Source organism: Oncorhynchus mykiss, chromosome 7 (genome assembly GCF_057628025.1).
Source record: "Oncorhynchus mykiss isolate SJ-2025 chromosome 7, ASM5762802v1, whole genome shotgun sequence".
NCBI lineage: Eukaryota > Metazoa > Chordata > Actinopteri > Salmoniformes > Salmonidae > Oncorhynchus > Oncorhynchus mykiss.
Genome location: NC_143028.1, coordinates 61,573,085 through 61,588,733, shown reverse-complemented (window position 1 = coordinate 61,588,733; position 15,649 = coordinate 61,573,085). Strand labels below are relative to the sequence as shown.

General features: G+C 42.4%; 1 protein-coding gene across 4 annotated transcripts in view; it reads left to right on the top strand.

Annotated features, from left to right (window-relative positions):
• Positions 1–307: 307 nt before the first annotated feature.
• LOC110528308 (sodium- and chloride-dependent GABA transporter 2) overlaps positions 308–15,649 on the top strand; it is a 29,802-nt gene continuing 14,460 nt past the window's right edge. The window contains exons 1-5 of one of the 4 annotated variants that reach the window (XM_090241636.1): positions 308–433; positions 553–656; positions 1,246–1,442; positions 5,451–5,585; positions 6,865–7,005. In XM_090241636.1, the coding sequence (XP_090097762.1) occupies positions 565–656; positions 1,246–1,442; positions 5,451–5,585; positions 6,865–7,005 (565 nt within the window). In that variant the 5' untranslated portion in view covers positions 308–433; positions 553–564. Of the gene's footprint in view, positions 456–552; positions 657–1,245; positions 1,443–5,450; positions 5,586–6,864; positions 7,006–15,649 lie in introns of all 4 variants that reach the window. The other 3 variants (XM_021610267.3, XR_016497375.1, XM_021610269.3) reach the window with 3 other exon arrangements.

The window sequence follows — 15,649 nt, the reverse complement described above, 5'->3', positions numbered from 1 at the left end:
CTGCAGTAATGTATTCAATTAAAATGTGTTATGTATACTGTACATCTTAAAAAAACACAGATAAGTTTCTTGTTTTACAAAGATATAATAGGGAGAGAATGGATTGTTGACTAAATATGTTTAAATAACAACATAATAAGTGGTCCATGATCAGCATTTCCCGATTACCAAATAACCAAAGCCTAATGACCAGCTCTGCCATACCAGAGACAGCTCAGCTTATCTGGTTTAGTTGTTAGCGACTTTGCCAATCTCAATGACCCCAACAGCTCGGTCCCAGTGGAAAAGTACTCCCAGGAAATGATTCTGTGTTGTTTTCCTCTGTAGCAGCTCTTACCACAATAACAAGCTCATACAACAGGCCTGACTGGCTATCCGTTTATTTGTGCTATACTTTTTTCAGCCTCCTCCATCACCCTATTCTCAAGGCAATGTATGAAGATTATGATGAAAGGGTGAAGGGTAGTTACTAAGAATGAATTGTTTGACTAGTTTGTTGTGATTGTTGGTCTAGGCTACTCATGACATCTCTGCTTTGTTCTGGGTATGCAGCAGCTTAGGAGCATGCTGTCTGAGGGGAATACTGATCAGTCTGCTGTTACAGCACAGACCCAGACCACTGCGAGGATGGGGGAGGAGACAATGGTAATGGAGGGGTAAGTACGTTATTATGTTTGTTCTGCATATTTCACTCTACAGTATCCAAATGGTTTAGTATTGTCAGGTAATTGTGCTATATAGCCATACATTTTAACCTGAAAGTGAGAAAAATGTCCACTGTTGGTAATCCTACATGGGCAAATTAATGAAGCTTACTACTGGTGCCAAGTAAGGATCAGCTGAGTAGTTTTAGGCTGTTACACACTGGGAGAACAATGGATGCAAAATTAGAACTTCCCCAGACACTTGTGAGAATACCACGGGACTAAGGTATCTCTGTGCGCAACCTGAAGATACAGCATTATCTATGCCCGACTCCTTGCAGATGACGGAACGCCTATTGGCACCAAATCACTTTAAAGAGGTGGGGTGTTGTGGTTCACTAGGTTCAGAAAGTACAGAGTGAGTGATTAGGTTCAGAACGTACAGAGTGAGTGATAGGCAATTTAATTGGAAATTAAGCAATGAGAACATTTATCAAATTTGGTGCTTGTCTTTATGATTTTTAACAAACACCTAAATAAACAAGGTTTCGGTATAATTTTATTAACCCAAAGACTGCTGTGTGCTGGTGACCATGACTAGAAATTTCCCAAAGGATCACAGTCATAACCTGCCTGCCCAGGACATCAGTCTGGTGAAGGGCCAAAAGAAGAGCCAGTTGCTGCTAGACCGTGGCCAGTGGGCCAACAAGCTAGAGTTCCTCTTGGCCGTGGCAGGCACCTTGGTGGGGCTGGGGAACTTGTGGAGGTTCCCATATCTGTGTTACAAAAATGGAGGAGGTAAGGGACGCTACCGCACGCTCGAGACAACTGCACACTTTGTCTGAACACTGCTACTGCATTTACACTAGGGTCATGGACTAAGTGAACTTGATTGCCATGTCAACACCATGGGAAAGAATAACCTTGCTATTCGTATTATTTATGTTTATCTTAATTAATATTTGACTTGATATGGTTGTAAGGTACTGTACTGTCTTTCCCCACAGGTTTCATTATGATCATAGTGGGTGTAGTTGGTGACACTTTACATTAAGGTACCTTTTAAGGGAGTTATAACTGTTTATAAACTACATATTAATTAACTAATGATTAAATGTCTTGGAAACACTTTAACCCTATAGAGTCTAAAACCTTCCAACCTAACATATGGAATTGTTTTAAGATGGTCATACTAAAGATCATTTAGCTATTTGAAAAAATCGAAAGGAAGTTTGTTCTGAAGTGTCTGTCTTATATCTGAGAGATATAAGAAAGACCAGGAAACTATTAGAATAGTTTTTTACATGTATTTATCTCCTTATTTTCAGCACTAAACTACAATATCTCCATATATAATTCCACATATGTTTAAAACTGGTACCAGGGACCTTCAGACAAATCTTGTGGCTTGTGGCTTGTGGGAGAAAACCATCAAGTTCGTGAGAGTCTCATCTTTAAATGTTTTTGTGAAAATACCAATTTTCGGGAAGTCTCATGGTCTGACAAACACTGCTCCAGTTCTGCCACTTTTTCACTGGAAGGATGATATCTGCGGATGTGATGGATTGAGACGCAGCCCATGCAAAAAAAAAACAGATATCTCTAGCTTGAACAGACGGATTTTGATAGGGATTTTTGTATTATGTTAATTCGATTTCCATGGGGGCGAGGAAATTGTAGGTTAAGGATTAAGGGTACCTTGTGTTACCTGAGCTTGTAAAATTTGTATAGCTTGTGAAATTGAAGCAACATTTGATCTCCTCTGGTATGGCTTGATAGGAAATGTTTGATACCGATACCTACATTGAATGCATTAAATAGGTGTGGGGTGTGAACAGTAAAAGGGGAAACAAGTATTAAGATCACTTTATTGCACACAAGGTCTTTACTAACTTCCGCTTTTAACCCAACCCCTCTGAAAATTGTGTGGGGTGCATAGCTCAAGGGCACAACGGCAGACAATGGCATGAAGGAATTGATACCAGCAACCCTCTGGTTGCCAGCTCACTTCCCACCAGATTATTCCCGTCAGACCCAGCATATATTTATATCAGTGGGTAGGTAGAGACAAAAAATGAAGGTATGGCACATTGCACAAGCCCTGCATGTTTAAAATATCCTATTGGATATCAGAGCGGCGGTACCTCACCAGCACTACCAGCATTACGACCAGGAATACGACTTTCTCAAAGCGGATCCTTTGTTCGTATCACCCAGGGCAATTGAACTGATTCCAGAGGCCGACCCAAAACAACGCCGGTAATCGGAGCGGTCTTCTAGTCCGATTTAGGAGGCGCGCACACCACCCACCGCTCCCGAGTATATTACTTGCTAATGTTCATAAATATCATGGATAATAAAATTGACGAGCTCAGGTCAAGGGTTGCTTTCCAGAGAGACATCAGGGATTGTAACATACTGTGCTCTGTTTCACGGAAACATGGCTCTCTCGGGATATACTGTCTGAATTGGTCTAGCCATCTGGATTCTCAGTTCATCGCGCCGACAGGAATAAATATCTCTCCGGGAAGAAGAAGGGCAGGGGTGTTTCGTGATTAACGACTCATGGTGTAATTGTGATAACATACAGGAACTCAAGTCCTTTTGCTCACCTAGAATATCTCACAATCAAATGCCGACCGTATTATCTCCCATTATATTATTAATTTTCTTCGGTTATAGTCATAGCTGTGTATATCCCCCCCTCTAGCCGATACCACGATGGCCCTCAAGGAACTTCACTGGACTTTATGCAAACTGGAAACAATATATCCTGAAGTTGTATTTATTGTAGCTGGGGATTTTAACAAAGCAAATTTGAGTAAAAGGCTGCCTAAATTCGATCAACATATTGATTGTAGTACTCACGCTACTATATCACTCGACCACTGTTACTCTAACTTTCAGGATGAAAGTGCGAACCACCGCATTTAACCATGGCAAGGTGACTGGGAATATGGCAGAATAGAAACAGAGTAGTTATTTCCTCCGCAAGGAAATCAAACAGGCAAAACGTCATTATAGAGACAAATTGGAGTCTCAAGTCACACGCTCAGACACGAGACGTATGTGACAGGGTCTACAAGACAATCATGGACTACAAAATGAAAACCAGCCACGTCGCGGACACCGACGTCTTGCTTCCGGACAAGCTAAACACCTTCTTTGCCCACTTTGAGGATAACACAGAGTCACTGACGCAGCCCGCTAACAAGAACTGTGGGTTCTCCTTCTCCAAGGCCAACATGAGTAAGACATTTAAACGTGTTAACCCTCGCAAGGCTGCGTCCCAGATGGCATCTGAAGCCGCGTCCTCAGAGCATGCGCAAACCAGCTGGCTGGTGTGTTTATGGACATATTCAATCTCTGCGCAACAGCACCTCTTCAACCACAGGAGGCTGAAGAAATGTGGCTTGTCACCTAAAACCCTCACAAACTTTTACAGATACACAATTGAGAGCATCCTGTCGGGCTGTATCACCGCCTGATACGGCAACTGCACCGCCCGCAACCGCAGGGCTCTCCAGAGGGTGATGCGGTCTGCCCAACGCATCAACGTGCGCAAACTACCTGCCCTGCAGGACACCTACGCCAGCACCCAATGTCACAGGAAGGCCAAAAAGTTAATTAAGGACAACAACCACCCGAGCCACTGCCTGTTCACTGAGTTATCATCCAGAAGGTGAGGTCAGTACAGGTGCGTCAAAGCTGAGACTGAGAGACTGAAAAACAGCTTAATGTCACTTTAATAATGTTTAATCTAATAATAATAATAATCTTGCATTACTCATCTCATATGTATATACTTTATTCTATACTATTCTACTGTATCTTAGTCTATGCCACTCTGACATTGCTTGTCCATATATTTATATATTCTTAATTCCATTGCTTTACTTATTGTGTGTATTGGGTATATGTTGTTTTTTTTGTTAGATATTACTTGTTAGATATTACTGCACTGTCGGAGCTAAAGCAGAAGCATTTCGCTAATAACATCTGCTAAACACGTGTATGTGACCAATAAAATTGGATTGGCTTGGTTTTAAAATGGCTGTGTTCCAATGGGAATTTGTCCGTGTTTACAGCGCCACCATTAGGTAAAAGATTTGAAATGTTATTTTCCAACAACAACAAAAAAGACATTCCCTTTGGAACAGTAATTGGTGACATATTTTATCTCATAACAAATCGCTCAAATCTCTTTTCGGGAACCCCCCCCCCCCCTCCCCCCACCTTCATCTGAATCCTACAGTTCTTACCTTTTTAACTGTAGTAAGCATGTGTTTGTAGGACTTATAGTTGGAGACCGAAATGTACTTAATGAGGGTAGTATTAAATATTATGTGTCATTTAACAAATGCCACCAGAGGGGGTCAGAGTTTATTAAAGCAAATTTCCTGCAATTGTTCACATTTTGCATTGTCTTATGTGTGTTCATGTGATATTTGAGTGACTCAAACATTACAAGAAAATCAATGGGCTAAAAAACCTAGCTAAAAGACCTTAGCTGACATGGGCTAGTTAATCTAGATTTCTAAAAAGTTATAAATAGGAAAACTGATGATACAATACTCAATTTTGAAATTGCGCTTTGTGCATTCTACTATTACATCTTTCAGGAGTAAGTTGAAAGCCAGACTGAGTTCCTTAAAAAAAAAAACTTGCGCCCCCTAGGCCCCACAGTTTGGGAACTGCTGGTCTAGACCATGTGATTAACTTTTTATGAGGTTGGCATGAAGGGCATCCTCCACTCGGCATGTGGATCAAGTTAGGCATAACAACACTTTGTAACCTTCCTCATAGGTGCATTCCTGATTCCCTATGTTCTGTTCCTGCTCTCCTGTGGGATCCCCATGTTCCTCCTGGAGACAGCCATGGGACAGTACACCTCGCAGGGCTGCATCACCTGCTGGAGACACTTCTGCCCTCTCTTTGAAGGTTACTACTGCAATAATAGAATTTCAAATAGAATCCCTGTGTGTGTGTGTGTGTGTGTGTGTGTGTGTGTGAGAGAGAGAGAGAGAAATAATGGTAGGATATTTATAGCTGCAAGAACATTTCATTTTAGGGACCCTCATAGTACAGTATGTACTGTGCTGTGCTGATGGATTTTGTTTTGTAAATAGCAGGTGATGCCAAGGGGAAATATTCCACACAATACAGTGGGGCAAAAAAGTATTTAGTCAGCCACCAATTGTGCAAGTTCTTCCACTTAAAAAGATGAGAGAGGCCTGTTATTTTCATCATAGGTACACTTCAACTATGACAGACAAAATGAGAAAAAAAATCCAGAAAATCACATTGTAGGATTTTTTTATGAATTTATTTGCACGACGTGGCTGTTTTTCCTTTTATAGTCTGTGATTGTCTGTAGACCCTGCCACATATGTCTTGTGTCTGAGCCGTTGACTTGAGACTCCACTTTGTCTCTATACTGACATTTTAACTGTTTGAATGCCTTGCGGAGGGAATAACTACTCTGTTTCTATTCTGCCGTATTCCCAGTCACCTTGCCATGGTTAAATGTGGTGGTTCGCACTTTCAGTTTAGCGCGAATGCTGCCATCTATCCACGGTTTCTGGTTAGGGTATATTTTAATAGTCACAGTGGGTACAACATATCCTATACACTTCCTGATAAACTCAGTCACCGTTTCAGTATATTTGTCAATATTATTCTCAGAAGCTACCTGGAACATATCCCAGTCCAAAACCATCTTGAAGCGTGGTTTTCGGTTGGTCAGACCAGCATTGAATAGTCCTTAGCACATGTATTTCCTGTTTGAGTTTCTGCCTATAGCAAAGGTGGAGCAAAATGGAGTCGGGGTCAGATTTGCCGAATGGAGGGCGGGAGAGGGCCTTGTATGCATCCCGGAAGTTGGTGTAACAGTGGTCTAGTGATTTAGCAGCGCGAGTACTACAGTCGATATGTTGATTAAATTTAGGCAGCCTTTTCCTCAACTTTGCTTTGCTAAAATCCCCAGCTACAATAATTGCAACTTGAGGATATATTGTTTCCAGTTTGCATAAAGTCCAGTGAAGTTCCTTGAGGGCCGTCGTGGTATCGGCTTGATGGGGGATATACACGGCCGTAACAACATTCCCTCAAAGCCAACCTCATCAGGGTGGAAAACACAAAACCTGCAAACAGGAAACTGTGTACATTTACATTTATATTTAAGTGCACTTAGATTTACATTAGTTTTGTTTATCCCCAGGGATTGGTTATGCCACCCAGGTGGTCATTGCGTATGCTGCAGTGTCATACATCATCATCCAGGCCTGGGCCTTCTTCTACTTGTTCTCCTCCTTCAGTGCCGAGGTGCCATGGGCCAGCTGCAGAAACCCCTGGAATACAGGTAATAACAGTAACATGGGTAATAACAGTCAATAACACAGGTAATAACAGCAACATGGGTAATAACAGTCAATAACACAGGTAATAACAGTTTGTAACATGGGCAATAGCAGTTACAATTATATGCATATTGACATATACAATAGGTCAATTACACAAGCAATGACAGGTAATAACAGGTGATAACACAAGTAATAACATGTAACAGTTAAAAAACGTGTATTAATAGTTAATAACATTAATACACAGCAAATAAGTTAATTACATAGGGAATAACAATTAACCCTAAAGGACAACACACACCACGATCTTCTTCGATCTTCTGTTCGTCTGCTGCTTGTTCGGCGTGGTTTGTTTTTGGGACCACCTGCTGATGGATGTCTGGCTGCCAACATTTTTGTACGATTCTATATGAGGAATCGGTTTGCACTCACTTTGCAAATTACATCCGGCACTCTGTTCAGAGGTGCTAAGTACTATCGGTTGGCAAAAGCTATTGGTGTGTCCGAGCCTTAAAAGTGGCAACATCTTTATATACTTAAAAGTGCCAACTCCAAATTGGTAATGATTGCGAAGAGACTGTCTGTCAAGCAGTAACACATTTTTATTTTATTAACCTTTTCACACCTTTATAGTCAAATGTGATGTATGCTTTTCATGTTTTAAGTTATTTTTGATCAATATCAATCATAAAAACTTGTCATAAACCTTTGTCTGTTATTCATTCAAAGTTTTGTGTTTCTCTGATACTGAGAGGCTGAGAAATTGGCGATTGAGTTAATCTGACATACTGGTGTGAACTAAGATGGCCGCCGATATGGCTGCCGCTGCCATATTAATCTTTTGACTCTTGACTTTGAATGCTATGGGTTATCAACTCGACTTGGTGGGGAGATATTCTGGAGGGTAAATATTTTGGTATTTATATTTTTGAGCAGAGGTGGCCACAGGTCCCAGAAGTGGGGGCAAAGTTTTATTCCCCTTGGGCCCAGAGTTTTTCCTTGATGGTAAACAGGTAAAACTTCAGAACCTAGTTGTAGCAGGGATTGACTTTAAAACCTCTTAAATGTAACTACATGTAATCTAATCCACGTAATCCCCGAAAGTAATTATTTATCATGGGGACCATAAACAAGTAATGCTGCACACTACAAGCAAGGTTAAAATCTCACCTTTCTGGTAAAAATAGTTATAAATTGATGAGGTGTAGTCACTTTTGAGGAACAGTATAAATATGATATTAATATGAAAATATGAAATATTTTCTATGACTTTTTCCTATTCAACAAAACTATGAATAAGGCTTGAAATGACAATTATGCTTTCTAAATATAGTATAAACAAATTATAAAACCATTAACTAAGATTTCACCTTTTTTATGTCATGACATTCCCTCTTGGGTGAGTGACACTTATAACTGTAAAATGCATAGTTGTATGTTTAGTGTTAAAGAAAATGTGCATATTTTCTAAAGGTCTCGCTTGATCAAAACATCTGCCCCCACCACTGTGAATGTCAGACAGCCCTAGCTTGGCTTCCTGAACTCGTTGGGAACTCACCTTTCATCTCATATTAATCTTGTCCATCTATGACAAGCAAGAAGTGTTTTTTGTTTAAAACCTATGAATTATTTTAGATTAATGGCTATAAATCGATCTCTGAATATGCTATAGGGATTAAACCACTCTCTCCTACTGCGCTACGATGTAAGATGTGCAGTCGTGTGTTTCGTCAGTGGCTGGTTGGTAACCTTTTATTTGATTTTTATTTATTAAGATCCAATAGCGACAGCTAGTCTTACTTTAGGGTTAATAACATATGTAATAGCAGTTAATAACACAGATAATAACAGTTAATAAGGCTAGCAGATACCCATAGACTTCCAGTCATTGTGCTAATGCTAGTTAGCATTGGCTCGCGAAACTAACTCTAACTTACTTCATACTGGATGCAGAGACTTGATATACTCTGGGGAAGTATTGCCTCATTGCCAAAATCCTGAAGTTTCCCTTTAATAGACAAGTACAGCACAAGGATAGAACTACATACAATTAAAATAAGAATACACACTTTCCTAAATTTATGTTTAGCATTCCATACATCATGTTCTCATTATAACAGCAATGCTGCAGCCATTCATTTTCTTATGTATTGCTATCCTTCATTCTACTATTATAATTGCTTTGTCTGAGCATGTCCTGATATCCTAATCTCACAGCATCCTTGAATCCTGATATCCTAATCTCACAGCACTTGTTGTTCTGTAAACACCAGAGAGAATCTCACATCCGTATCCTTAGTTCTTCTGTTTTACGTCAATACTATGCATAATCATGTGATTCATAGATGCTACTGAATGCAAGTACACCACACACAAAAAACAAAATGGAAATGCAATAATCATGTCATGTGGAGTTTCACCAAAGTCATTAACTCCTGCTCCATTCCCCTGGCTTGAACAGAGCCACATGTCATATCGTATGGAGTAACACCAAAGTTTCACCCCTGCTATGTTCACCTGACGTGAATGCAGCAACCTTGAATTATAGGGAGGTGCACTTAAGTTTCACCCCTGCTATGTTCCCCTGACGTGAATGCAGCAACCTTGAATTATAGGGAGGTGCACTTAAGTTTCACCCCTGCTATGTTCCCCTGACGTGAACGCAGCAACCTTGAATTATAGGGAGGTGCACTTAAGTTTCACCCCTGCCATGTTCCCCTGACGTGAACGCAGCAACCTTGAATTATAGGGAGGTGCACTTAAGTTTCACCCCTGCTATGTTCCCCTGACGTGAACGCAGCAACCTTGAATTATAGGGAGGTGCACTTAAGTTTCACCCCTGCCATGTTCCCCTGACGTGAACGCAGCAACCTTGAATTATAGGGAGGTGCACTTAAGTTTCACCCCTGCTATGTTCCCCTGACGTGAATGCAGCAACCTTGAATTATAGGGAGGTGCACTTAAGTTTCACCCCTGCTATGTTCCCCTGACGTGAATGCAGCAACCTTGAATTATAGGGAGGTGCACTTAAGTTTCACACCTGCTATGTTCCCCTGACGTGAATGCAGCAACCTTGAATTATAGGGAGGTGCACTTAAGTTTCACCCCTGCTATGTTCCCCTGACGTGAATGCAGCAACCTTGAATTATAGGGAGGTGCACTTAAGTTTCACACCTGCTATGTTCCCCTGACGTGAATGCAGCAACCTTGAATTATAGGGAGGTGCACTTAAGTTTCACACCTGCTATGTTCCCCTGACGTGAACGCAGCAACCTTGAATTATAGGGAGGTGCACTTAAGTTTCACACCTGCTATGTTCCCCTGACGTGAACGCAGCAACGTTGAATCGTGTAGAGTTGCACCGTAATCAGATAAATTCCCTTGATGTGAATAAAGCTACCTTGTTTTGCTAAATTCCCCTGATGTGAATAAAGCTACCTTGTTTTGCTAAATTTCCCTGTTGTGATTATAGCTACCTTGTTTAACAATATTCCCCTGATGTGAATAAAGCTACTGTACCTTATTTCGCTAAATTCCTCTACCTTGTCAATATGAAAAATACACTTTTAAATGTATGATAAATACTCATTGATTCTTGAAGAATATAACTTATATATCCATCATGAGATTATAATTTTCTTTCTAATAGAACCCCAAATATAAGCTTGTTTTACTCCTTGTAAACAACACTGTATAGACTTAAACTGTCATTTTGATCACATGGATGGTCAGTCCTTTTTTTTTGCTTTTTGTTTTTAGTTTAGTTAAACTGTCACACTCCATGAGAACCAAAAATATAAGCTTATTTTACTCCAATGTTTGTAAACATTGTAAATGTAAACAAATACTGTATAGCCTCATAACATGGTTAAAACAGTATAAACCCAGGGTCGTTACACTACTCCCTCCTTTCAAAGAGCTCGTCCTCTCGCAATACTGTAAATTAAATATACACATTTTTGATAAGAGTATTATTAAAATTATAAATCATTTTAATAATACTCTTATCAAAAATGTGTATCTTTAATTTAATACCGTACCGTGTAACAAAATAGGGCTTTTGAGCCTGTTCTCATTTACGTTTGTGACAAAGCAGCTCATTTCTATCAAGTGACAGGGCTCTGTTATGAGCTTGTGTAAGCACCTGAGGCTGGTACCCTCTCTGCTTAAAGCATGTCACATACTGTACGCGCGTCTAAGTCGCTGAAATTGTCCAAATGGAATGTTGTTGAAAAGCCACAGGGGGTGGAAACTGTCTTCATGCAGTATGGTGTTCCGATCCATGCTTTTTCTGTAGATAGAAGTGTGTAAGTTGCTTTGGTCGTCCTTTGCGATTTTTCAGTCAATAAAGTTGATCTTGGTTTGATCACACTCCAAGCTCAGCTTCAGGTTTTCATTGGTTCAGTTATTTTATGCATGGAAATCCAACAGTTTCTGTTCAGAGTCAGAGAAGACAGAATCACTTCATCAATGTACCGGCCCCACCAGACAATCTTGTCTTGAAAGGAATTGGTGGCAAAGTATATAAACCAGTCCTCCCATAGTCCTAAAAACAAGTTAGCATTATTTGGTGCGAAGCAAGCTCCCAAAGCTATCCCCTTATCCTGTCTTCACAGTTGGTCCTGGAACAGGAAGACATTGTTATTTAGGGTCCACAGTGAGTTGCACAATACAATCACTAGGGGGCATCAGGTCACCAGGTCTTGACTCATTATAAAGCCTAAATGCCTTCATCATGGACTATGTTGCTGCATAAAGACTGTCCTGGATGTAGGAAGGTAATCCTGCAACAAAGGGTTTTTATTAAGAAATCCGCACATTTGGATGTTGATTCTGTTATAGAGTCATTTCCACTGATAATGGTCTGCCTTGTGAGTTTTAATTAATAAATGTTTTCTTTTAGTAGTATGTCAAAATATGGAAAACAGCATGCGCTGCTGCGCCTTCTTCACCACGCTGTCTGTGTGGGTGGACCAATTCAGTTTGTCCGTGATGTGTACGCCGAGGAACTCAAAACTTACTACCCTCTCCACTACTGTCCCGTCGATGTGGATAGGGGGGTGCTCCCTCTGCTGTCCACAATCATCTCCTTTGTTTTGTTGAGGTTGAGTGTGAGGTTATTTTCCTGACACCACACTCCGAGGGCCCTCACCTCCTCCCTGTAGGGCGTCTCGTCGTTGTTGGTAATCAAGCCTACCACTGTAGTGTCGTCTGCAAACTTGATGATTGAGTCGGTCGTGGGTGAACAGGGAGTACAGGAGAGGGCTCAGAACGCACCCTTGTGGGGCCCCAGTGTTGAGGATCAGCGGGGTGGAGATGTTGTTACCTACCCTCACCACCTGGTGGCGGCCCTTCAGGAAGTCCAGTACCCAGTTGCACAGGGTGGGGTCGAGACCCAGGGTCTCGAGCTTGATGATGAGTTTGGAGGGTACTATGGTGTTAAATGCTGAGCTGTAGTCGATGAACAGCATTCTCACATAGGTATTCCTCTTGTCCAGATGGGTTAGGGCAGTGTGGTTGCGATTGCGTCGTCTGTGGACCTATTGGGGCGGTAAGCAAATTGGAGTGGGTCTAGGGTGTCAGGTAGGGTGGAGGTGATATGATCCTTGACTTGTCTCTTAAAGCACTTCATGATGACGGAAGTGAATGCTACGGGGCGGTAGTCTTTTAGCTCAGTTACGTTAGCTTTCTTGGGAACAGGAACAATGGTGGCCCTCTTGAAGCATGTGGGAACAGCAGACTGGGATAAGGCTTGATTGAATATGTCCGTAAATATGTCCGGGGATGCTGTCTGGGCCTGCAGCCTTGCGAGGGTTAACACGTTTAAATGTTTTATTCACGTCGGCTGCAGTGAAGGAGAGTCCACAGGTTTTGGTAGCGGGCTGTGTCAGTGGCACTGTATTGTCCTCAGAGCGAGCAAAGAAGTTGTTTAGTCTGTCTTGGAGCAAGACATCCTGGTCCGCGACGGGGCTGGTTTTCTTTTTGTAATCCGCTATTTACTGTAGACCCTGCCATATACCTCTTGTGTCTGAGCCGTTGAATTGCGACTCTACTTTGTCTCTATACTGAAGCTTAGCTTGTTTGATTGCCTTGCGGAGGGAATAGCTACACTGTTTGTATTCGGTCATGTTTCCGGTCACCTTGCTCTGGTTAAAAGCAGTGGTTCGCGCTTTCAGTTTCGTGCGAATGCTGCCATCAATCCACGGTTTCTGGTTTGGGAATGTTTTTAATAGTTGCTGTGGGTACGACATCGCTGATGCACTTGCTCACCGAATCAGCGTATTCATCAATGTTGTTGTTTGACGCCGTGCAGAACATATCCCAATCCACGTGATCGAAGCAATCTTGAAGCGTGGAATCAGATTGGTAGGACCAGCGTTGAACAGACCTGAGCACGGGTGCTTCCTGTTTTAGTCTCTGTCTCTAGGCTGGGAGAAACAAAATGGAGTCGTGGTCAGCTTTTCCAAAAGGAGGGCGGGGGAGGGCCTTATATGCATCATGGAAGTTAGAGTAACAATTATCCAGGGTTTTACCAGCCCTGGGAGCACAATCGATATGCTGATAGAATGTAGGGAGTCTTGTTTTCAGATTAGCCTTGTTAAAATCCCCAACTACAATGAATGCAGCCTCAGGATATGTGGTTTCCAGTTTACATAGAGTCAAATAAAGTTTGTTCAGGGCCATCTGTGTCTGCTTAGGGGGGAATATATGCGGCTGTGATTATAATCGAAGAGAATTCTCTTGGTAAATAATGCGGTCGACATTTGATTGTGAGGAATTCTAAGTCAGGTGAACAGAAGGACTTGAGTTCCTGTATGTTGTTATAATCACACCACGTCTCATTAATCATAAGGCATACGGCAGACAGAAACAAGCATCTTTCTGGTAAGAAGAGGGGCCGGGGGGGCCCCTCTTCTTACCAGAAAGATGCTTGTTTCTGTCGACACAATGCGTGAAGAAACCAGCTGTCTGTACCGACTCCGATAGCGTGTCTCGAGTGAGCCATGTTTACGTGAAGCAAAGAACGTTACAGTCTCTTATGTCTCTCTGGAAGAGTATGCTTACTTGGATTTCATCAACCTTGTTGTCAAGAGACTGGACATTGGCAGGTAGTATGCTCGGGAGCGGTGCGCGATGTGCCCGTCTCCGGAGCCTGACCAGAACACCGCTTCGTCTGCCCCTTTTACGGCGACGTTGTTTTGGTTCGCCGGCTGGGATCCGATCCATTGTCCTGGGTGGTGGGCAAAACAGAGGATCTGCTTTGGGGAAGTCATATTCCTGGTCGTAATGATGGTGAGTTGACGTTACTCTTATATCCAGTAATTCCTCCCGACTGTATGTAATAAAACCTAAGATTACCTGGGGTACCAATTTGGCAGCGATTACACCTTTGGCAGCGATTACAGCTTTGAGTCTTCTTTGGTAAGACGGTACAAGCTTGGCACACCTGTATTTAGAGAGTTTCTCTCATTCATCTCTGCAGAACCTCTGAAGCGCTGTCACGTTGGATGGGGACTGTCGCTGCACAGCTATTTTCAGGTCTCTCCAGAGATGTTCAATCGGGTTCAAGTCCGGGCTCTGGCTGGGCCACTCAAGGACATTCAGAGATGGTCCCGAAGCATTGGTCCTGAAGCATTGTCTTGACGGTGTGCTTTGGGTCATTGTCCTGTTGGAAGATGAACCTTTGCCCCAGTCTGAGGTCCTGAGCGCTCTGGAGCAGGTTTTCATCAAGGATCTTTCTGTACTTTGCTCCGTTTATTTTTCCCTCGATCCTGACTAGTCTCCGAGTCCCTGCCGCTGAAAAACATCCCCACACTATGATGCTGCCACCACCATGCATCACCATAGGGATGGTGCCAGGTTTCCTCCAGACCTGACACTTGGCATTCAAATCAAATCAAATGTATTTATTAAGCCCTTCTTACATCAGCTGATATCGCAAAGTGCTGTACAGAAACCCAGCCTAAAACCCCAAACAGTAAGCAATGCAGGTGTAGAAGCACGGTGGCTAGGAAAAACTCCTTAGACATGCCAGAACCTAGGAAGAAACCTAGAGAGGAACCAGGCTATGAGGGGTGGCCAGTCCTCTTCTGACTGTGCCGGGTTGAGATTATAACAGAACATGGCCAAGATGTTCAAATGTTCCTAGATGACCAGCAGGGTCAAATAATAATAATCACAGCGGTTGTCGAGGGTGCAACAGGTCAGCACCTCAGAAGTAAATGTCAGTTGGCTTTTCATAGCCGATCATTCAGAGTATCTCTACCGCTCATGCTGTCTCTAGAGAGTTGAATACAGCAGCTCTGGGACAGGTAGCACGTCCGGTGAACAGGTCAGCATGTCCGGTGAACAGGCCATATCCGCAGGCAGAACAGTTGAACCTGGAGCAGCAGCACGGCTAGGTGGATTCGGAACAGCAAGGAGTCATCAGGCCAGGTAGTCTTGAGGCATGTTCCTAGGGCTCAGGTCCTTCGAGAGAGAAAGAAAGAAAGAAAGAGCGAGAGAGACAATTAGAGAGAGCATACTTAAATTCACACAGGACACCGGATAAGACAGGTGAAATACTCCAGATATAACAGACTGACCCTAGCCCCCGACAAATAAACTACTGCAGCATAAATACTGGAGGATGAGACAGGAAGG